This window comes from Ochotona curzoniae, unplaced genomic scaffold (genome assembly GCF_017591425.1).
Source record: "Ochotona curzoniae isolate NIBS_2020 unplaced genomic scaffold, NIBS_Ocur_1.0 contig_1014, whole genome shotgun sequence".
NCBI classification, from domain to species: Eukaryota; Metazoa; Chordata; class Mammalia; order Lagomorpha; family Ochotonidae; genus Ochotona; species Ochotona curzoniae.
Genome location: NW_024464920.1, coordinates 43,656,448 through 43,681,479, shown reverse-complemented (window position 1 = coordinate 43,681,479; position 25,032 = coordinate 43,656,448). Strand labels below are relative to the sequence as shown.

Below are 25,032 nucleotides of genomic sequence, written 5' to 3'. Positions count from 1 at the left end.
CACCCAGTGAGGTGAGGTGAGACGCGCCAGACTGGACCACAGCACCCACTAGCACAGGTAAGATCTGGGATCAAGCAGTGGGTGGTAGCGGGAAAGGAGAGAGCAAGACCTGGGGCAGCAGAAGCTCCCCAGTGAGGAGCCACTGCTGCTGGTGAGCCTGAGAACTGAGACCTGGAACAGACCAGGCTAAGGGCTGCAAAGCCTGTTGGCTTGCATGTAAGCTGCGTTGTGGGAAAACCCATGCTGGGTTTAGCAACCATAACCACCAGTGCATGCATGAGCCAGAGTTTGTGCAGGAATCAGCTGGCAAGTGCTGGAGATAGGGGCCAGTCCTGTCAGGTTGGACCACAGAACTACCTGGAAAGTGCAAAACCTGGGGCTGGGATCGGGCCTAGTAGGGAAACCCTGGGCACCCCCTGATGGGCTGTGCTGGGGGCAGCCGTGGCTAGACAGGCGGTGGCACCTGCCAACATAAATGTGGGCTGGATATTGAGGTTGGTTGGGTTGAACTAAGCTCTGATGCCCATTGATGTGTATGATAGCTGAATGGGATGTGGGACAGACTGGAGTTATTGGGAGCCTCTCTGTCTAAGCTGCAGTTCCTACTGGTATGTGAAGGCCAACTGTGCAGTGGGCAGGGTTAGGCTGAGCTGTAACATCCATTGGTTTGCGTATGAGATGGGGCTGGGGACAGAAGTAACCAGGTTGACTGCAACCACCTATGTGTGCTTAGGCTGATGTTGGGATGAACTAAGTAGACCTCCAAATAGCTGCTCACACAGGAGTCAAGTTGGGGTCACCTCTGGCAAGGTTTCTTTGGGGACCCTCCCAACTGGACCACTGGACTCAGAACTCCAACCACTGCAAAAATCATAGGATTTATGGACTCACTGTGGAATGCATGTGTCAGAATGGAGTCTGCACAGTTGTTGGTGTCTGGGCAGTGAACAGCATGCACAGATGTTCATTGGGGACATGACAAACAGTTCACTGAGGCCTGCAGAGGACATCTAGCACCAATGAGGGCAGAAAAAAAAATTGGACAGCTCCTGTTCAAGTGTTGACAGTGAGTATCTGGGCAAGATGGACTATGTCAGCCAATGGACCTTGGAAGGATTTCCTTGTCCCTGGAGCAACAAAATCAACAGCATTTCAGAACTATGGAAGCCACTTGAGCAGTACTCTTGAAGCATACTCTATATCAAGGACCCTGGGGTGACATCGGGTGGCCGTTCCCCATCCCCTGGTCCTGATGCAGTTGGGATGCTGGGTGCAGCTTCTCCCCCTCCTCCCCTCTTTCCCCAAAAGTGGGAAAAAGAAAAACTGGATACGGTGGTTTCTTCCACTTTCCGCTATTCCTTGACCCTTCGCACTCTGGTCCGTGGCCCACATGGGCATGCCTCCTTCTTGGCTGTGTAAACACTACCTAAAATGAAATTTAAAGCAAAACAAAAAAAGAGCTGCTGTTGCCCTGAGTAGTTCGAATGTAGGACCCAGGCTATGATGGAGAATCACAGCTATAGGTTCTGACTGTGACTCCAGACACTGTACACGGGACACAAATTTATCCATAGATTTGTTTCTATGAGCAGACTAGAATAAAGAAATATCAGAAGAGTTTTTAAAAATCAATTCTACCGTATCATATTTTCATGTTTGGATTTGATTTGAAAGGTGTCTACTAAGCGTCCACTAAAAAAATTTTTTTTCCCACTTATCATTCAAGAGGCAGAGAGCCCTCATCTGGTTCCCCTCCCAGATGCCCACAGCACCTGAGGTTGGGTCAGGTGAGAGATGGGATTTAGGAATTCAGTCCACATCCTCTATTTCAACAACAGGAGCACATTCATTGGAGGCCTTGTCAGCTGTTTCCCAGTGCCTGGGTTAGCAGGAAGCCTCACTCTGGAATAGAGCTGGGACTCAAAGCCGGGTGCTGCAACAGGAGATGCAGGTGTCGTAACCAGGGTGTTAACACCTAGGCTACACGGCCAGTCCTGAGCACCTGTTTTGCATAGGACTCTGTGGGAAGCTCCTAAGCTGCTGCTGTCTCTGAGGAGCTCCAGTGGTGGAGGCCGAATGTTGCAGACCCTGTCTGCTACCTCCGTGGGTATCTCTACATTCCTAGCCTTCCTCATACACGGGGGAAGTCAGAATCCTGGGAATAATGTCACAAAATTATCATTTTAAATATGATTCATTGGAATGCTAAGGGAAGTATTACCTTATGATTTATTTAAGCCAGAAATTCTCAGAAGTCAAACTGGTAGAATGCATAGTGCATATTGCATTGCAATATTCTCTGTGAAATGCTGACCTGGGTCATTGTATCTTATGTACTGAGCATAAGGTAACATTGAAAGATCATGCCACACCAATAAAACCATGCAGAAATTTAAAAATCCAACAGTTGGTATTTTGGCTCACAAATCTGAAAGTGAGCAGGACAAAGCCTAAATAATGAGCGCATGCACAAGAGAATGGAAAATAATTTTTAAAATTGTGTATGATCAGCCGTTCTTTGATTTTAAATTTAGCATTAGGGAGCATAAATGTTCATATCTTTTTTTTCCCTAGCAGACAAGCACAGCATATCTCATGAGATAAATGTAAATTACGAGAGAAAATTACAATCTTTCAGAGTGTTTAATTGACAAACACAACTTGATCTGCAGCTTCTGGGTTTAAATTTTAGGAAGCCAAGTGCTCTTTTTCTTTCTTTTTTTTTTTTTTGTCGCAGAGTTGATTTTTTTCAGGGAGACTGTAATTTTTTTAAATGTGAAAACAAGTTATAATTTAGGGAAGTGATTTTCCTGAAATCACACAGCTAATTTATGGCAGAGTTTGATTCCTGGTGTACTGTACTTTACATGACTCTGATTCAAAGGAAATAGAAATAGTTAAATGTAGCTCACACATTCACAGGCGAGAGTCAGCACTCAGAGTAGGCTATCCGCTGTAGTCAAAAGAATAAGAACCTCAAAAACTTTGTGGAAACATGAAATTGAAGTTGAGTTTTAAATTTCACTGACAGTGAAATTAAAGTGCTGCAAATAATTTTGACACCCACAGTTTTTTTTCGTAATATGTGGAAAATTTAAATTATGAAAGTGTTATGCATGGGTTTCCACTTTTGTATGCCAAAATTCATTCTATGAAACTACATTTTCCGTGAACTGTTTGAACTACTCCCATGTGCATCCATATCCCAACTTTGAACCTTCCCTAATCCCCAAAGCTGAACTAGAGATCAGGGGAACTGGCTCTTCCTTGCCGGAGCTGCTTTCTAACTATAATATGATCCTCATTGTCTATATAGGATTAATGTGACAGCATATGAGATCATGGGAGCTTCATGGGCTGCAACATGAAATGTACTAGACCAGGAGCTGTGTTCTCCTACCTAGTCAAAAACATGGCCAGGGCACAGGCAGATTTAGTATGTTAGCAAACCACACATATTGCCTTCTCTTTCTCAATATTTCATTACAAGGAACTTTCCGCTTGGAAAAATTGTACCTCTAGATGCATTGTAAACATTCTTGTAACCGTGCCAATCTATTCAATTATTTTCAGTTAGTTCTGAGATGTGAAAGTTAAAGTTTGTGTATTTTTTTCCTCCGTGATTTGAACTGATGGGCAATAGTCAAGGAAGTGATGCTTGCAAGCCACCCAATGTGCTTTTTCCTGGTACAGATGAGGTGCTTAATAACTGCTACTTTTTAAATGATCATAATATAATTTTTTAAAAATTTAATTTTTAATATTGTTTACAGAATTGAGAAGGATGCATTCCCGTGTGAGTTTCCAATGAGGGCGGGGAGGGCGAAAGGTAGGTGGGACACAAGCTTCAGCATTTTTTTTTCTGTGTCTGGGGAGGGAACTGTGGTTTAGGGAGAGCTGGCCACTCCTTGCTGTCAAACTACATCAGCCCCCAGGGATGGGGGACCATCATTTGATGACCTCTCAGAGACCCCAGTGTGGGGAGCAACATTCCAAGGATGTGGCTTGAGTGGTTTTTTTGATAGTTGTGATACAGTGTTGGTTTCATTGCACTAGAGTTGAGAAAATCATTCCAAGCTCTACTGGCTGACCAAGTCCATCTTAGTGCATCCCCAGGCCCAGGAACATGTTACAAAGCTTGGCCAGAAGAGTAGCCCAACCTGTTCTGCTTGCCATCCTCTGATAAGACACTCAGCATTTCAGCTGACCTTAATGAACTGGTTGTATGTCCCCTGTGTGCATCTGGGCATGTTGACCACTGCTCAGACATCAGCAACTGAGAAGGCGCAGTCCTGACATGTGCACTACAAGGCATACCTTACCATATATTATGATTTTTCCTGTGACCAGGGTTTCAGTCCAGTGATCTAGTCAGGGAATTCCCCAAGAAATCGCACAGGGATGACCTCAGACTTGAGTCTTATGTGTTCCAACCAGTGCAGGGTTAGGTTCACTGCTTCACCTGCACCAACCAATCCACATACTGATAAATGCAGCTGCCTGCCCAGTTCTGTCCCCAGTCCCATCTATCACGTGAATTGATGAGTGTTGCTGCCTAGCCCAGCCCATCACAGGCCTGGTCCTCAATGCACACCAGTGGGTGCCGCAGCCCAGTTGAGATGACTCCCAACAACTCCCACCAGATCCCCTCTCTAGCTCCAGTTTTTGAGTGTGCCAGCATGTGCTGTGGCCTAGCTCAGTCCATCCTGTATCCCATATAGTTCTCATGCACACCCATGTGTGCTGCAGCTTAGCTCAGCCTAGCTTGCCCCCAGATCTGACCCACACATCTGCCATTGGGTGCTAAAGCCTTCTCCAGCTGGGTCCACACACAACTCTGGCTCTTGCTTTTACCAGTGGAAGCAGCAACCTAGCAGCACAGTCCTCAAAGTCCCCTGCCAGGCCTGTTCCCAGAAATGGATCTTGTGTGTGCTGGCAGGTGTTACTTCAATCCAGCCTGGCATGGCCCACACGCATTCTCAGCTCTTGCTGGTGGGTGTTGCAACCTCGCCCGGCAGGGCATGGCCCATACACTGTCCTGGCTTTCCTTTGTGCCAGCAGGTGCTGCAGCCTGGCCCAGCCCACATAAATGCTGACAGTTGCTGAAGGCCTTCTGGACTTGGCTTGCCCCTCAGCCGCAATTATTGTGCTTCCCAGGGGGTGCTGTGGCCTAGTAGGTGAGTTCCCTAGTTACCCTACAAGACCTGCTCCCAGCCCACATCTCACGTGTACTGGCAGGTGTTATGGCTAGGCTTTCATGGTCTACCCTCAGTTCAGGCTTTTGCATGAGGCAGTGGGTGCTGCAGTTCGGCCTCCCTTGACCTCTTTCCAGCCCTAGTTTCCATGAGCATCAGGTGGCTTCCTGTCAGGTAGATTCTATGGACCAGCTTGGCTCAGCCTGTCTGCTCCTCCAGCTCTCCATACAAACTGGTGACTGCTCCAGTCCCACAGAGCCAAGTGTACAAGTCCCCGACAAAATCTACTCTCTATGACGCAGTTGCTATACATCCTCTTAAATGAAAAGCCATAAAGCAAAATCAACAACAGGAAGAAAAATAGCAAATTTACCACACCATGAAGTTACATAACATGCTACTGAATGAGCCATGTGTCATTAAGATATAGGAATGTGCAAGACTTCTTAGAAAAGTCACCAAAACAAAGGAAGTCAAAGATAAAATAAATAAATGGAGCTACAACAAACTGAAAAGCTTCTGGACAGCAAAGGAAACAATCAACAAAGTGAAGAAGCAACCGACAGAATGGGAGAAAATCTTTGCACACTACGCTACTGATAGGGGACTAATTTTCAGGATTTACAAGGAGTTTCGGAGACTAGATGGCAGCAAAACAACCAGAACTAGGAAGAAATGGGAGAAGCCAATGGACAGACTTTTTTCAAAGGAACAAATTCAAATGGCTAAGATGTGTGAAAATTTGCTCAGGTTCCCTAGCCGTCAGGTAATAACTGTTCCGTTTTCCTGGAACGTAGTCATAGGTCTGGTTCATCTACATGTTGCCGATTGCTTCCTAGGCGTTTGCAGGACAGTGGCGAACCCAGGCGATTGCATCATTATTTGAGCAAGTGGTGTTTTACAGGAAAATGTCCAGGGATCGTTCATGGTTGAATTAAACTTCTGCTGTACTATGGTCAATGCTGAGAGCATATCCACCCCACCTCACTTTGCCATATATTTTTGTGAAAATATCTTTCTATACATGTGATATAGATATTAAAGAGGATACTTGTCCTGGACCTTCGGAAGTAAATAGATTCATCAAAGATCAGGGACATACACATCCCAGGCAGAAAGGCCACGCATTTCTGTATAAGTTTTCTTGGTATGAATTATTACATATGCATACATACATATGCAGATATAGTCTTTACTTGACTGTGGTAGGGATTCAGAGAGCTAACACGTGTGTTAAAATACTAACAGAAGCCAACGTTGTAGTAGCTGTGCTGCAGGTTAAAATGCCTTTCAGCTGCTGTGCTTCCTATCCAGTTTCCTGCTAATGTGTCTGGGAAGAAAATGGATGCTCTTTCAAGAATGTGAGCACCTGCCAACCATGTAGGAGGTCAGAATGGTGGTCCCGGATGCTGGGTTTGGCCTGGCTCAGACCCATCGTGGACATTTTCGGAGAGAAACCAGCAGGTGGATCTCTTTCGCTGTATGTTTCTCCTTCTCTGTTGCTTTGCATTTCAAACAAATAAAAGCATCTTGGCAAATTATTGGCTATTATTAGTCAACACAAGCTGCATTATCTTATTCACTCACTTAAATGTGTAGCATTTAATATTGGCTGCCCTTTGCACATTTTTCTCATTAGAAATAGCCCTCAGTGCTGCACGCTTGCTTGGCATTGCCAGTTTGAGCAGAAAGCTGTTAGTGATGCCTCCTGGTCCATGGTGAAACCTGCAGGCTAAGTCTTCAGGAAGAAGTCAGAGGGGGAGGTGGGATGAATTTTGTACTTTGGTCTCAAAAACATCGACAGATATTCCTGTAATAAGCTGGAGGAGAAATATGCAAAAATCTCGGACTTAGTCTGTAATCCTACAAAACCTGACCTCAAGAGCCAGCTGGAGGGGCTGCCCTAAATGTATCTTGTGGGTAAATATTAATCTGTCATCAGCAGGTTGAACCACAAGTCAATATTTGAAGAGACAATGTACCATTTAATTAAGGCCCTCATAGAGAGAACAGTGACAGGGAGCCTAACCTTCAGTCCCACAGCTGGGCATCTCATAAAGACTGAGAGTCAATCACCCACAAGGATAAAGACTTTTGTCCCGAGAATGGCTGGTAAGAGACTGACACAGGTTGTGGGAGCCAATGGATGCTCTCTTGTTTCATATTTTTGCAAATGTTTGGGAGTATCATTTCATTAATTTGGATACAAAGACGTGGTGCCAGAGATATTTTGAGTTTTCTCTCACTGTCTTCCAGGGCTATTGCTTTGGGGGACAGAATAAACAGAGAAAGAAAATACCATCTAGGTCAAGGTTGCCTCTTATGAGCTGCTAGATGATCCAGCTTGGCTGGAAAAGTGAACAGGCCAAGGCAGAGGAAGGATTTGGAGAAATGAGATGGGAGAGAAGTTGGGTAACAAAGAATGGACTAATTAGAAATACTTTTATGTTATTCCTAGTTAGAATGTTCTGTTGGGCTTGAACCAGCGAGCTAGTTCCTAATGTGTACAATGGCGCAGGGTGTTGCCCAGTGTGGGGCAGTCAGTCTTTAGTGGGATGTTTGTTACACGATGCTTTTGCCTAATAAGCACTCAATGATGTATTGGATCTTGAGATGAATGAATCACTGATTCAAGAAACCTTGTTGAGTGCTTATCATGTGTTCTTTCCACAGACAAATGGATAAAAATTAAATTCCCCTTTGCCTCCAGGGGCAGCAACCTTCTTAGCTGTGTGGTTCTTGCTGCCTAAAAAGTTGAGAAGCTTAGATGGCTTCACCACCTGCTGCCCCAGCTCAGTGTTCACCTGACTGAATCGGGTACTGAGGGAAGGGCTGAAAATTCAGTCCGTCTCATTCTAGAGCCTATAACTTTGTTAGACCAGATCATAATTCTACCAGTGCAGCCTGCATGTAAAAATCAAAACAAGCAAGCACTAACATTTCCTTTTGGCTTTTTGAATGAAGGTGTCTGGTCATTGGTCAGCCTTATCCTGGTGTCAAGTGCTGTCTATGCAAAAGGAAGCTATGTTGGGCTCCCAGGAATGACTGGACCCCCTGGACCCCCTGGATTTATAGGACTCATGGGGCCTCCTGGTTTACAAGGTGAGGAATTAGTTTCTTCTGCCTAGTATTTGTCCCCTGATTCTTTAGTTTTAGTGACAGAAGCCCTAACTCTCATCCAGTAACACTAGGTGTTGTGGATAGAAAAAGTCTGGAGATAATGCGCAGCTATAGAAATGGGTCCCCACTCAGGGTGGCAGAAACTCAGTTTAAGGGAAACCACCCTGGTTGTAGATTTATACCAAAGGATTGTGGTCCATATGGTTCCCAGATGGGGGCAGGTGCTTAGAGTCAGTGTCTACTGGTAGATCGCCAGGTAAATAACAAGTAAATGGAATACGATTCTAAGTTCACTACTGACAAAGAGCAAGATCTCACTGGGTCTTAGGATCCCAACAACACTTAAACACTAGAGAAAAAATGAGACTCAGTGCTTTCCAAAGCATCAACCTTCTTTGTAGCTCTTGCCTGGTCATCCAGAGCTTCTGCACATCTCAGTGTGCCTGAGCCATGAGGAGACTCTCAGACGAGTTCATAGCTCCATGCTGTCAGTTGAGTGGCTGCCAGCATTGACTGATGTCTGTGAGGGTTGGGTTTGGCAATTCACACATTCTCTTTCCAATCCCTAAAACCAGACATCCAGGCTCTTTCACTTATCAATATTAGTAAGGCAATGTGTTTGCTTGTTTGTTTGTTCTAAGGTTAACCTTTCTTTTTTAAAATAATATGTATGTATTTAAAAGGTGTGTGGAAAGAGAGAGAGAGAGACTGACTTTCTGGTTCACTCTCCAAATGGTTGCAACAGTTGGAGCAGAATGAGGCCAGTCTCAAACCAGGAATCAGAAGCCTCTTCCAAGACTCCCATATAGTGGTAGGGGCCCACAACCACACAATAATGAAGTGAGAAGTCACTGATGATTAAATGGGGAACTATAGCCCTAGGAAGGCTAACTGACTTTAGCAAGATCACATAGCTGGTAGGTTTCATACTTGGAACCACTTGAATCATGCAGCAAAGATGAATAATCTCTTAACGATGATATCAAAATAAAAACTGGGGAAATTCCTTGCTGCAGATGAGGTATCATCTTCTTATTGACTGCAATAGTCTCCCAACTGACACTTTCCCATGTTCCAATGGCTGCCAGGTAATCCAGGACTTATGGGACCTCCAGGACCTACTACAAAATGCCCCTGCAACAAGTCAGCCTTCTCCGTGAAGCTCAGCAGCAAGCTGCCAACACCTGCTGAGCCTGTCACCTACACAGAAGTGCTGTACAATGACCAGGGGGACTTCAAGGAAGACACGGGGGTCTTCACCTGCAGGGTCCCCGGAAATTACTATTTCCACTTGGCTGCAGAGTTGCAACACTGCAAGATGACAATTTCGCTGAAGAAGAATCAAACTGTAGTCTTAGAAAAACATCAGGCCACTACGAAGGAGTACAGGGATCTTTCTGGTAGCTTGGTGCTACCACTTGGCATAGGTGAGAAGGTATGGCTAGAAACACAAGTGGAATCTGGGGAGACTGAGCAAGCCAAGGTTACAATTTATTTCTCTGGTTTCCTGACATAGTTTTGTCTCCACCTAGGGAAAATGCATGCTTTATGATTTTGCTGCTTAAACAGACAGAAACACAAAGAAGTAGCCAGCTGCTATATACCACATTTAGGCCTCTTTAAGCTTTGCTTGTCTTAGGACTTTATTATGAGGGAACAGGTAGATTTCATCATGGTGGCATTTTGCCTTAGAATTATATTTTAAAATATTAAAGGGCAAGTGTTTCATGCAAAAGCTAAATTGATCCTTGGAACACGCAGTTCCTACATCATAATATCTAGGTTCAAGTCCCACTTCTGCCACTGTATTCTCTAGGACATAGCTCAAGTCCTTGGGTCCCTGACAGCAATATGAAGAGCAGGTTAAGTCCGGGTTTCTGGCCTTTTCTGGATTCAGCCTCACCTATTATACTGAACTAGGAGAAGGAAGATCTCTAATTATCATTCTGTTTATTTTTCTCTCTGCTTATCCAATGAAATCAAAATGAATAAATATTTTTAAAAACAAATCATGGAATTATTTCATTTAAAATCACTCTTCTTAGTTAGCACGGCCGTCTTTCTCCTTGTCCCCTGACCTCTATGACTGGGTTCAATACCTCTACAAGTGAGAAGAGACAACTACACTTTGAAGAGCAAAGGAGGCACCAGTCTGTTGGCATAGTGGCACATTAGGTTAAGCCTGCAACATCAACACCCTGTGATGCTCACCAATTTCAGCTCTGGTCTTTGCTTTCAGAACAGCTCCCTCTTGATGCGTCTAGAGAAGCAGCAGTAGATGATCTAAGTGCTTGGGTCCTTGCTACCCACATAGGGTACCAGTCAGAGCGGCAGGCACTGGCTTCTGCCTGGCCTACCCTTGGCCACTGCGGCCATTCGGGAAGTGAAGCAGTGGATGGAAGATACCGTTCTCTCTCTGTTGTCTCTCTATAATTCTGCCTTTCAAATAAATACATAAATCTTTAAAATAAAAGAATAAACAAAAGCATCTTATAAAATATCAGAATCTGTCAATGATAAAACTCTTACTAAAAAACCCGAAATTCTCTTAGTCTTATAAAATTATTCTCCCTGCCTTCACATTACCAAGTATCAGCAGAACATATCATTCAGTAAGTATAAAATTTCATATTTAAAAACAACATTAGTAGAGCCTGGCATGATAGCTCAGTAGCTCCCTCCTCATTTTGCAAACCCTAGAATCCCATCTGGGTGCCGGTTTGTGTCCTAGCTGCTCTACTTCCCATCCAACTCCCTGCTTGTGGCCTGGAAAAGCAGTTGAGGATAACCCTAAGCCTTGGGACCCTGCACCTGTGTGGGAGATCCAGAAAACGCTTCTGGATCTTGGCTTCGGCTCGTCCTCTCTGTCTCTCCTTCTCTTTATCTGGCTTTCCAATAAAAATAAATAAATGTTTTTTTTTTTAAAGGAAAACAACACTAGCAAACTCACTAGCAACTCTATTCAACACTACACTGGAAGGACTTCCCCACAGGATAGAGAAAATATTAGATATATAAAATTAGAAAGAAACAATCAAAATTTATTCACAGTATAGTATATGAATTCAAGTTATTCCAAATCATCACATTTTCAAATAATTCCAAATTATCAAATTAATGATACCTGCTTTAGTATTTAGGATATAAAATCAACCTAAAAAATCAAGTTATGTTTTATGTGCCAGAATCAGTTCCACAGAATATGAAATAAAAGAATCTCCCATTAAAAGCCCTAGAGAATATATTCAATGTATTTACCAATAAAATCACTCAGACTGTGAGGCCTGTTATGAAGGGTATTATAAGCTTTCATTGAGAAACTTTTAAAAACCTAGATGAAGAGCAACTGTATGCAGAGATGGAAAACTCAGTCTTGTATTTTCTTCAAATTGGTTTACAGAATCAGTGCATTTCCAGTATAATAAAAAAAAAGGATGATATGTGAGTTTCCATAAATATGCTTAGAGTACAGCCTTAGGTAACTTGTGTGCATATTCAAGACAAAGTTGGAATGCTTTCAAATAGGCAAGAAACAAACCAATGCAGGTGTGTGGTAACATCATCAAGATGGCAGACTGGAGGGTCCCATTCCAGTTCCCCCAGAATAAGTATTTTTGCATACATCCGTAGAAACAAGTGAAGGCCTTGAGACTCCAGCTGGATCCCAACATCTCAGAGGCTACACCCGCAGACTCACACCCAGGTGGAAGATAGGTGACATGATCTTAGAGAACCAGAACCAGATATGGCCTCTGTAGTCTGGTGACTGCCCTCTAGCCTAAAATCACCATTTAGCAGGCGCGGGAGGATGCACATACCTCATGTCTTGGGAGACAAACCTACCTATCTCCATCTCAACTGCCGACCCTGCAGCAACATTCTGACCAGCTCAATTCCCTCCACCCTCTACAGCAGCCTCAGTCATTGTGCTCGTCAGGGGACCTGCCACGAGCCACAGTCCTCCGTGTCCCTGGGTCAGGCTTGGATCTCAGCCCCAGCTCAGGGCAGAAGGCAGTTCTGTCTGCCCAGGAACCTGGAGGAATGCATGTTTGTTTATGCTCCCCACTCCATGATGATGACCTGACAGCCCTGAATTAGTTCTGAGAAATCACCAGATCCTACTGGACTGTGGTATGAGAACAGTCCCGCCACACAGAGTCACTTCAGACTGGCCAGCTGAACTTGGTCTTACTGTAGATGTTGAAACAGCTGTAATTTACCTCCAAGATCCTCAGAACTGTGACCTAAGCGCAGGCCTACTGTGACGATCCCCTGGGAAATCTATGCACCTGTGGTCTTACGACAGCGCTAAGGACCTTAAAGCAGCCCTGTGACTCAAACAGAGCCTCTTTTTTTAAACTTGATTAATTTATTTTATTATTCCATGATACAATTCAATAAGCTCCAGGATTTCGCTTCCCCACCTCACTTCCCCCTGCCTTAGTTTCCCCCATACCATCGCAGTAGTAGAGTCATTCACAATCAGCTCTAAGTCCATCTTTCTGTTATGTGCATCCTGACATTCCAGGCATGGATGCTGAGATCCTCTGCTAATGGATGAGAGCAGTACTGCCTGCCCAGACTTATCTAATAATCTAGCAGGAGCTTTCCAAGAGACCTGGAGGGAATTTTCTCCTTTTGTGCACCTGGTAACAGGCCCGCCTTGGGCAGATTCTGAAGTGGCCCCTCATCTTAATCCTATTCTTGTGAGCCATGGGCCTGGAGACTCTTTAATCCACACGGGAACCATACAGGCTTACGAGGTAATCTCTATGTAGCTATTAGCAGACTTCTCAACAGAAACGTGGCATACCAGCTGGGAGTGGGATGATAAACACTAAGTTTTTTTTACAGGTGCATAGCATAAATACACACCATTTTGTCAACTAAAAATACTTAAAAATAGGGGGCCAGCACGTTGATATAGCAGGCTCTTCCTCTGCCTGCAGCACCAGTTTGTGTCCTGGCTGTTCCGCTTCTGACCTAGCTCTCTGCTAAAGGCCTGGGAAGGCAGCAGAGGATGGTTCAAGTCCTTGTGCCGCTGCAGCCACATGGAAGACAAGGCTCCTGGGTTAGCGGTCATTTGGGGAGTGAACCAGCAGAAGGAAGATCTCTCTGTGAGTCTCTCCAGCTCTCTGTAAATCTTCTTTTTAAATAAAAAATATTTTAAAATTAAGTCATTGATCAATTGAAAGTATAAAAATAAAAAAAACAACTTAGAAGCACTTTACAGGAGAATAGATAAAATCAGCCCATGGCATACAACACAATAGTAAAATTCAATCAGTGTTGCCTTCTCAGAAGGCACTACTGCGAAGTGAAAGCAGTGTTTATAAAACGCACTTACCCATCAGCTCCCATTTTTACACATTTGAAAAATAGGCAAATCTAAATGGCATGCGTAAGTGCTTCATGTGTAGGTGTGGAAATGAAAATGAAGATGGAAATAGGTTGGGCCAAATGACCTTTTGTTCTTTAAGAAGGCAGTGTGATCTGCTCCGCGTGCTGTTGCAGTCATTGATTGCGTTGCTCATTCATCATGCTATTCTTTTCTATCTGGGTAGTTCACAGTTTTGTGATTTAGATCTAGGATGTTTGGTCACAACGATGCCTTTTGTGTTGCTTAGCAACTCCGTGCTGTGCTCCCGTACTCACATTGCTTTCACACTTCCATTCTATATCCAGCATCTTAGCACTCGTGCTTGTTGCAACATTTTTTATTTTGCTGAGAGCGGAAAAAAAAAAACAAGCCGTTAGCAGTGAGTTGTCAAAGACTTTCACTCCACTCACGAGTGTGCACCTGTGCCTTCCTTCCTGTTAACTCAGGATGCCTGGACCTCTTTCACTCCACTCACAGGTGTGCACCTGTGCCTTCCTTCCGGTTAACTCAGGATGTCTGGATCCACTCCTTGCAGGATCTCTGCTCACGGGACTTTATCCTGTTTCCCCAAACTACCCATGAACCTGTTTGAGTAAGTCTGTTTCACACTCTGTGTTTTGTTGTCATTCTCTACTAAGTCAATCCTTTTGTGTATAAACACATGGCATTCACATTTCAAAGAAAACATTTCCTCTGGACTCTGGATGATTCATGCCGCTTGACCTGGCCTTGTCTTAAAAGAATGCTTGCAATGAAAGAACCTCAACTGAACTTGAACTGTGGCAACGTAGCAAGGTGGAGGAATCCACCATGGGGGGAGGGTTAGGGAAGAGGTAGGGAGAACCCAGTGCCTGGAAAACGGTGTATCTGGCTGGTTCGTGTTACAGATTTCTTTGAGCCTCTCAAAAAAGTGAGGATCATACTTCCAATCATTCCCATTTTATTTCCAGTCTCACAAACCCAGCATGGCCAACACCAAATGCCTGGTCTGTCCGCAGTCTCCTCCATAGATGCCCGTGGAAACTTTTCAGTACTAAGCCATTCAGCCACACTAATTTTTTCTGTCATCTGCACAGCACTTGTTTGCCAGGAGCCAAATTTCTCTTCATAAGAGATTTTTTTTTTCCCTTCAAAAGAGACTTTTAAGAAATCTCTATACTGCTTTCCATAATGACTACACTAATGTATGTCCCATTAGCAGTGTGTAAGTGTCCCTCTTACTGCACATCTTCAACAGCAATTATGATTCTGTGTTGGATACCAGTCGTTCTGGCTGGGATGAAGTGATATCTTTGTACTATTGGCTTGCACTTCCCTGATGGTTAGTAATATTTTTTTTCCATGTATTTGTGTTTCATCGTTTGAGAACTTTCTATGAGATCCTCTCCCTGTTTTTTTCTAAGTTTAAGTCCCATGGCCTCCCAGGGTCCCAGGTTTCATGACTGCAATTGGATAGATCTAGGGAAGAGCATGAAGGAATGTTTCTGTCTTGCGTGGGGATCCTCCTTAGCATCCACACAGAAAGAGTGCCCGTCCCTCTCCTTCATCATGGGAGAAAAATAGGATTGCAACAGAGCACCCTGTTACCCTGTTTCTGTTTTTATGTTCAAAAGTTTGTGGTTGCGTGATTTGGTTAAGCAATTATTTCCCGAATGCTTATTTAATTACCTCCCAGAAGTGATGGACCTGATTAATTTTTAGTCAGGAAAAAAAATCGAAAGGGTATAAGGTCAACTGTTATTGCAGGGCACATCTAAGAATGAAAGTGCTCATCCTATAATATTTTTATGTGCCAATTCACTTCCTAGTATGAAGGGATTTGATAACATCATTCATACTTTTTCTATCATTAATTATTTTTTCTGTGTTAAGTTAAGTTACAGCTGTGGTTCTGGATACTTTTCCCTGCCTGTTAGTCATGTCTAGCTTTGACTTCTGTACTTTGGAAAGTTAATATCAGATGCACAAAGAAGACCATTGTATGTTCCTGATATGTTGGTCCTTTCATCGTTACGATTCTTCCTTCCTTGTATCTAATAAAATGTTTTAGAATTTTGTTTGAAGCTAAGTTTAACAGCACATTGTTGGTGTGTGCTGTTTGCCTGTATCATTCTCTATTCCTTGGCTCCCCGCTCATATTCCATCTATACCTATGTTAGATCATTTCATATGGTCACAAGGGTCATGGAAGCTTTGTTCTCTTCTCTCGTGGTTCCTCACTCTGTTCTTTGGACACCTGTTACTCTTTATTTATGGGTCCTTTCCCTCTACCATCTGCAATCTGCTTTGAGTCAATTGAGCGAATATTTTCACTTTGGCATTTTGTGCCTCAAACTTTTTTTCTGAATAACATTTTTATTTCTCTGCTACAATTCCCTCTCTCATTTCCTATGTCCCTTCATTTTGGAAATATTTTTACAATTATTCTTCTTCAATCTTTGTGAATTCCAACATTTGAGCCTTGGTGGAAGTTGATTTCCACTGACTGCTTCCCCTGCAGTCATTGAGTGTGAGTCCACGTTTCTGTTTCTCGGTGTGTCTTGTATTTTTTCTTCAAATGTGGACATGTTAAATAGTACCTCCTTGAGAATCTGCATCTTCTTTTCATGTAGGCAGTTTACATGTCAGACTCCAAAGTGTGAACATTAAAGCCGCCTACAATCATTGCTTTGTTTCCATTTTTCCAAATCTTCCTTGTTAAAATCAAACCTCTGTGGATTTCTCCTATGACAGAGTAATCTGGCCATTAGTCAAATTTGTAAGCAGATGTGGTACTCCGATAACTCCCTTGCTTAACTCTCATATTCCCAGACGCCTCTCTTCCTAGCAGATCTATATATATATATATGTGATAGTATGATATATATGATTATTTAGATTATTTTTTTCTACATCTGCAATCATCTGACCCAACTCTTCACTCTTCTCCTCATTCCCATGTCTCCCTTTCCTTTATCTCTGCTTCTCTCCTTCTCTGCATGAGCCCTTTAGCTTCCCAGAAATACATTTTTCTATTCATTTTTTAAAGATTCATTTATTTATTGGAAAGACAGATATACAGAGAAAAGGAGAGACAGAGAGAAAGATATTTCATCCATTGGTTCACTCCCCAAGTGCCAGCAAAAGCCAGAGCTGAGCCAATCTGAAACCAGGAGCCAGGAACTTCTTCTGGGTCTCCTATATGGTTGCAGGGTCCCAGGGCTTCGGGTTGTTCTCCACTGCTTTCCCAGGCCACATGCAGGGAGCTGGATGGGAAACAAACCAGAGCCCATATGGGATCCCAGTGCATGTGAAGTGAGGATTTAGCCAATGGGCGATCATGCCAAGCCCAGAAATTCATTTTTTCTGTTTCTGGGGACAATGTACCACATATACAAGGCCTTTTAAATCTCCAACATCATGTCTCCAGGACCATGCACCTGCCCTGAAAACAAGCTGTTCTTCCTCTGGAATCATCCCCACGCTTACAAAAACCTGGATGTTCAAGTTCTAGTCCACTTCAAAAATCCACAGGTGTCTTCAAGAAAAAATTCGTAAGTGGCAACTTAGAGCTTATAGCTGGTGGAATCTATATCCTGTGTAATCTTAGTCCCTGCAGTACTCATTGCTTCCACAGCTCTCTAAAGCCTTTGACATGTGCATTCCATATTTTATCTGGATCTTACATCATCAGCAGGCACAGTCAGATGCTGAGCTTAGTGTTCTTCCTTAAATACTTTAAAAGTTACATTTATGTGACTTCAAAATTAACTTCTCATGTAAGATGCTTGTATGAACATCAATCAGAAAGATTTATAACACCGCATGCTTATTCTAACAAATGATTGAGATTATGTAATAACTGTTTATAAAAAGATAACATGTCTTTCATTGTAATATAATCTTGGCAAGAAACCCAAAAGAACCAGACATTAACCAATTGGCTTAATGGACAGATGGGCTTGGTTCTGCTCATAGCAATGATTGAGTTTCATTAAATAAGTCAGTTGCTCATAGGCCACACTCTTCTTCCTCATTTTCTGTGTCAGTCAAATTTAAAATTTATGATGTTTCCCTTTCCATTTCAATATGCTTAACTTCTATCCTTCTTCATGTAATATTTTTTAAAGATTCATTTTTTATTTTTATTGCAAAATCAGATATACAGCAAGAGAGAGAGGAAGATCTTCTGTTCGATGATTCACTCCCCAAGTGACATGCAGGGAGCTGGATGGGAAAGGGAGCTGCCGGAATTAGAACTAGCATCCATATGGGATCCTGGTGTGTTCAAGGGGAGGACTTTAGCCACCAGGCTACTGCTCTGGGTCCCTTCATGGAATATTTTAAAAGACAAAACTGGTTACAAATTCTATTTTGACTCTTTTATTAGGAGGTTCATTCTCTCCCCTCAGTGTATACTTCAGTGGTATTTCAGACCTAGAGGGGGCATGCTCTGACAAGCCAGATCTTGGTAAGATTGTCACGTTGTCACCTATACAACAGTAGATAGGAGACAATGAGACTGTATGTTAGAACAATGAGTGGATTCAGAAGCATTTTTTTTTTCTGTGAGCTATAACAGAAGCACAGAGGCCTGTGAGCACGTGATAGTCTTGGGAGGAAGCTGGCTGTGGGTGTAGACAGATGGGATGGATCTTCCCCAGATGGAAGAATGGGGTCAAAATCTGGGACCTAGAGAGGAGGAGCTGCTGAGGATTAAGCAACAACATTCCCCAAAATCATAATCCTCTTCCTCCTCTTCAGACAGAGCTCAAGTATGCATTTTGCACCCCAAAATATGCATGTGAACACATGTATTCAAAAAACATAGTGTGACTTTAAGCAAAGTTGCTACATTTCTCGGGGATATTTGCTTTTACACACTGTATTCCAAAACTGAACTTAGGAACTGCTAAAGGTTGTTGTTAAGACTTTTCGTTCGCTCTTTAGAAAACTTGCTAGCCATGATCTAGAAAAGGAAGGACAGTGCTTCATTTTCCGTTGTGAGACTTCCACTTAGATCTGACTTCTTGCCAAAAGTTCATGGAGTGACATACTGTTGTATACCATGCGTGAATTTCAAGGTTTGTTATACAAAAGGAAACGTACCTTTTAAACCTACTTTTTACACAAATGTCTTTAAAGTCTCCTTATGGTATAATTCTGGACACTTGGTAACTTTCAAAAAAATGGTTCATCAGTCAATGCGATATATATTTTTATTGCTTTTAGGATTACATTCACATTGATAAGAGAGGCTGTTCCAAATGGTATTCATTCAATGGACACAGGGGAAAAGATGAGATTGGGGGTTGTTCTGACAGTTCTGTCTACTGGAGGAATTTAACTGTGCTGTTATTCCTCAGCCAGAATGATTTTCATAGAGCAAATAGCCAAAGAACACACTTTGAATCAATCCTTTCTCAGTCTCCGTAGCATCTAGCTTGGATTCCAGCCAGACCCTATCTCCCATGACCAGCTTTATGATGGCAGTTCCAGACACATGCTGGTTGTTGTCCTCAGCCCTGGCTTCCTTCTCAAGGATATCAACACCATTTTTCACCAGTGCTAACTTGACAGCCTGCTGATCCAAGTCAATATCAAAGCCAAAGTGGTACACGCCAGGGTGGGTGCAGGTGAATACTCCTGTGGTAAGGTTGAAGTGGTCCTCTTGGTTAAGTAGCACTTCTGTGAAGATGATGGGCTGGGAGGGGGCAGGGAAGAGACCCCTCTGCTTCACTGTGAAGGCAGGATTGGGTGAAGAACATTTCTCAATGTCCCCTGGAACTCCAACTAGGCCTGGTAGTCCTGGTAGTCCTGGTAGGCCTTGTAGTCCGGGTAGGCCTGGTGGTCCGCGTGGTCCTGGTGGTCCAGGTGGTCCTGGTGGTCCTACTATGGTTGGTCCTCCTAAACTCTCATGCAAAGAGAAGAAATAAGAATTTTGTTCACACTTGTTATAGTCCACGAGTTCCTTTACTACTTGTCCATGTTGACTGTCACTCGCCCTTCAAGCATCTTTTTAGGCCTGCCTCTCTTTTCTAAAGATGTCTGTCTCTCCCAAGTGCTATCTCAGAGGCAGAACCCAGTGCTTCCTGTACAGAATAGTGATTCTTCCTGTCTGTGTCTGAGACACACACTGATCTTTAACTTTATTATGAGCCAGTGCCTATTTAATTTTCTTTGTAAAGTAGCAGTGCTGAATTGGTACTCATTATCTGAAGCAATGCTTGCATAAATAATTGTTTAACTTGCTGCTTCAAATTCACTGCATCTGTAGGGATCCTATGCTTTTATTATCATAGACACCAGTTACAGGATTCTCCTGGGAAGCATTGAGAGTAATCCAAGAAATGTATCCTATCAGAGATGAGAGATTTTGAGAAATGTTGTCTCAACTGGACTATGTCAGATTCAGCTAAAAAATTTGTCGATAATATGGTGCCCTGACTAGTAATGCTGCGGCATTCTGAATTGGAGTTTGGGTGTAGGAGTCATAAACATAGAAATCAATGGGTTGAAAAAGTGTGCAGATAATTCTGATGCATAGACTGGCTTAGGAACTACAGATGAGGGATCATGTCAGTGAGCAGTTTCCAATGAGGCTCACTGGCCACGCAAGCTCTCAAACCCGAGGGCTGGTCTCCTCCCACTGTATTCGCTATCACCCCAGGATTGGTTCACAGGAAACCCACCAGTGCATCACTGATACTTATGTGTTAGCAAAACCATACGGTCCCAATTTCAAAAGTTCATAGACCTAAATGCCATCTTTTCATGTTGTAGGTCATACATTAGATAAGCCTCAAACAGTGGCTTCTTCAGAACATATTCCTGAGGTTGTTCTGCAGTAAAATCTCAGCATCTATTTTCAGAGACAAGCTGTTCTTGAGAATGAAAATTCAGGACTCTCCCCACTCCCACCCCCAGAAAATTCCACTCTTGGTTGTGACTATAGTGGCACCAGGGATCATGGATGTTTCAGCAAAGGAGAAGCAAGGCACCAACAATGCAGTCTGAAGGAAGTCATTTTCTCACCTCTTGGCCCAATGGGAGCATTACAGGATCTTGACATTTCTGGATCACCAACATCAGCCATGGTGGATAAGACAGACAAAACCCAAATCCACACATCTGTAGCAAAGGGTCAATAGACACAAATGGAAATAAACTCACAGATTCTGCAGCTCCTCTTGGAAAATTACATTCTTAGCACTTTTGTAAAGGGCAAATTCTCACAAAAGCAGCAAGTTAAGGTGGAGCTTGAGCATATCGATGCCCTCCCTCCACCTTCTTTCTTGATGAACTAGAACCCGAATCAAAGGTGACCTATAATTTATTTGTATTTGAAGTTGATATTGCTTACTGAAACTTGAGCTTCTTGTAGCCCCTGACGCTTTTCTCTCGGACACTCAAGCCTCCTGTCTCTTGAGGTGGAATTAAATGAGAGTTCTCCACGGCTCACATAAATGAATATGGAGAATTAACCCAAATAAGCCACTTAAAAATTCCATTACAACTGACCACTTCTAAAAATTGTCCTTGTATTTGCACTGTGAACTTGTTTTCATGCTTTTTTTAGGAAACAGAGGAGCAATCACTCCTTTTGGTGACTTCTCCCAAACTTTCTTCAAGGGCCTGAGGCATCTTCTCTTGTGCTTCACCTCCTTATCTGCTCCTCCTGTTCCATTTACTATCTGGGAGGGTGTTTGAATTAGAGCTGTGTCTGCTTCCTTGAAAGGGGTGACAAACCACCTTACAGGAAAGAGGAAACTACTGACCCATATTGTATTTTGCAGTAAATTTTATTGCTGTACTTATTTCTAGGTGAGTGGAAATAGAACCATAAAGTGAATTACCTACAATGGCAAATTACGTACAGTGAACAAATTCAGCAGTAGCACAGTCTCCAGTTCTCTTGATTCCAAAGCCATTCACTTTACTATGAAGTTGTGAAACACAAAATAGTCATTGGAAATGATGGGTGTTTGGGTTTTGCTTATTTCTTTATTTTAGTAAAGGCATATCACATTTCCAAATCTTGCACCAGGTTACGGAAAATGTAGTCTAAGCCAAAGTGACAAGCTGATAAATGCACAGTCTTCCATGGTGAAAAATATCAGCATTTAACAATTTTGTTAATTCTTAAAAACACTCTTTTCTGGACTTTGACATGGAGAAAGCAAGGGTTGCCTGAAAGGGTTGTGGTGAGGATCACTGACCATTGATGACAGACGAGTTGACCTGTAGAACCTATGTTATATCTTCAGACCACCGTAACCCAATCAATAAGCAGATCTAATACACTTCGATGACTCAAGGTAGCACACGCCAACCTTGGCATCCGTCGGTAATCCTGTGTCTCTGGACATCAAAGCAAGCTATCTTTTAATTCCACTTCTCCACACATTTGTAAGGAAAAATGCGTTTGCAGCCTAGATGGGAGAGTTGGCACCTCTCTTTGGGAGTGACCAGAACTTCCAAACACTAGGAGTTTGTCTCTAAGGGCTGAATCCACCTTTCACATCACGATGCAACTTCTCTAAGCATTAACATTCAACTGTTAACCTTTTTATTGGTTACAATGTCTTTTTGTTATGGCAGAGCTTTGCGGAGGTTGATTTTATGTATCATAAAACTCTGTCATGATAAGCAAATAGTTCAGTGACTTTTAAGTAATTTGAAACTTGTACAACCAGTGCCAACACAGTGCAATTTTTGAATATTTCTATCACCCCAGCCCCTTGTATCCATCCACCTTTTGTAAAGTTTCCAGATAAGAAAGTTGGTTGATTACGACTCATGATTTTTCTGGTGCTTCTTATAAAGCAGAAGAAACGTCATGAGAGGAAAGTCACATTCATCTTTTCACACGTTTCCCAAAACCACCCAGAGGGAAATCCCAACACTAGCTTGGATCCCTTGCTAGGAGCCTAGCCCAGGCTGTCACTGTGTTTCCCCAGGGCTTGCAGCTAGAGCAGTGCTGCGACTGCCTGGAAAGAAACAGCACTGTGTTTCCAACAAAAGTGACTAGATCACCTACCCTCCTCCTAACCTTCCTGGGCACAGCTACCTACATATCTACATAGGGGAAGACTGTGACCAAAAACGTTCATGATTCTGAACATGGCAACCCAAAGCATCTGTCCAAGTTATAAAGGGATCCCATATGGGCATAGGTTCATGTCCCAGCTGCTCCACTTCTCATCCAGCTCCCTGCTTGTGTCCTGAGAAAGAAGTAGAGGATGACCCTAAACCTTGGGACCCTGAACCTGCATTGGAGATCCAGAAGAAGCTCCTGGATCCTAGCTTTGGATTGACTCATCTGTGGCTGTATGACCACTTGGAGAGTGAACCAGCAGATATTTCTTTGTCTCTCTTTCTCTAAGTAAATCTGCCTTTCCAAAAAAAAAAAATAGATAAATCTTTTTTTTTAAAGTTGCAAGGTGGTTATGAAAAATGTGGAGATCCGCTGTCTTCATCTTGCTCATCTATTTTCCATGACAAATTGTCAATGCAGCAGAGATTGGTGTTGCATCCATCACTGTAGAGAAGCAACAGAAACCCAGGAAGGGGCAATGGCCACATTCCTCTCAAATCAACTAGTTCTCAAGGAACCAATCCCTTTGGAAAATCCCTCTCTGAAGTCTAAATTGATTTTTTAAAAAATAAATCATTCAACAGTATCAGGGATCCTGAGTCTAAAGGGAGATACGTAGACTCATGAACCACCCTGCTGAACTCTGAAAACACACACACACACACACACACACACACACACACACACACACACACACACAAAATACCATCAAAGTGCTGACACAAAATAAAACTCAATTAAGGTCCCACTAAAACCATAGCATTAACTTGGTGCAGCAATTTTATCATTGAATTCAGCATATGTTTTAGGATACTTAATACTGAATTTGTGGCAGATGTTTATGGAGGAAATTGATTATGTCCTTTTGAGTCACCTATGTGAAAACTCGGGGAAAAACTTTTGTTCTGTTCAAGACCTTCAAGTCCATCTACCTTTCAAGCAAAACGTTGAATGTATGGGCTTATCTGCATTTAACATATGAATGGTTTTGCCACTGGGACTCTCAGGTTTAAATATTTGGGTAAAATTTCAAATTGATCTACAGACCAAGCAACCAAGGCAAGAACATTTTAACCTGCCAATCTTCTGTAGGTGTTTGTGTTGTCTACATTTTCTTCATCCCTGATTTTTATCACTTCTCATTTCAGTTACAGCTGCACACAAGCGATTTTAAATACTCCAATAGGGAGTATTTAAATGTCACAAGGAAGAGTAAATCTGGGAATGAAACAGGCATAAATATTTTTTCCTTGGTCAAGGAGTGAGAATTTCAAACTGAAATTAGTATTGCAACAAATACCGTCACTGTTCAGTCTTAATTCCACATCTTAATGAGTTAACTAATGAAAGAAATCAGAAAATCTTTAGGAGATGCAAGAGGAGTGTACGAAAAATGCACAGGAGAGAAAAACGTGAAAGGAACTTCCAAAGAGGAAGAAACGACCCAGGGAGAACGCGAGCAATGTAAGATGGACAGAGACAAGGAGTCTCTGAGCTAGCTCTAAAACAGCCCTGGGTACAAGACAGGCCCAGGACTCTGCAGGCGGTGACATGTGTGCTTGCAGGGATCAACATTCCAGTATTTGGTGATAAACCACAGCATCCACTGGAGCACACACGCCCTACTTGAATGTATGGCACGTTTGCTTTGTCTGAGCTAAGTACACACTTTCAGCATAGGTTCTGGCCTCCATTCAATTTCCATTTCCCTCCTCTTCCTAACTCAATATCTCCTTAGGAAGGCGCACATGCCATCTATTGTTTTGTCCTGTGTCTAAGATAAAATGTAGCTCAGGATGGTGAGGAATAAGGACACCTACCTATGATGGCCATGGAGGGAAATCGCCTTCCTTGCCCAGGCATCCTGTAATGTAGATCTGAGTCTTTGCGATGGATCTGTCTTCCGTTGTGCAGTTTCTTTCTCTGCTGCTTGCTTTTGAAAGCTACAGGAAATTATACAACAAATCATTTTTTGTTAATGTTTAATCTGTTGTCAATAATCTTAGCTGGTTTTGGTCCAGACTAAACTAGTTGCACGAACTGAAATTCAAACAGAGGCTCTGTTTGTTATTTTTTCTTTTTCTTTATCTTTTTATTTTGCTCACTTCTTTTGCAATAATTGAGAAGGGTGCTTTTTTGTGACCTAAATTCATTCCTGCTATTGACATTTTACATATGCTTTATTGTTTATGGTTTAAGCATGTTATATTTGGAATCACTGAGTGGATAAACCATTAAAACAGTATTTCATCTCCTTCTAG

General features: G+C 42.7%; 1 protein-coding gene across 1 annotated transcript; it reads right to left on the bottom strand.

Moving 5' to 3' along the window:
- Positions 1–19,036: 19,036 nt before the first annotated feature.
- Positions 19,037–20,770, bottom strand: LOC121161578 (protein HP-25 homolog 2-like). The gene is made up of 2 exons (XM_040988052.1): positions 20,710–20,770; positions 19,037–19,413 (listed from the first exon to the last, which is right to left on the bottom strand). The coding sequence occupies exons 1-2, from the start codon at positions 20,768–20,770 to the stop codon at positions 19,037–19,039; spliced, it is 438 nt and encodes a 145-aa protein (XP_040843986.1).
- Between the last annotated feature and the right edge of the window lie 4,262 nt (positions 20,771–25,032).

Coding starts and splice junctions, on each gene's coding strand:
- LOC121161578 (XM_040988052.1), bottom strand. CDS start 20,770: ATGGCTGATGTTGGTGATCCAGAAATGTCAAGATCCTGTAATGCTCCC. Junction 19,414..20,709: donor TGCTCCCATTGGGCCAAGAG/GTGAGAAAATGA, acceptor CTGCCTTCACAG/TGAAGCAGAGGGGTCTCTTC.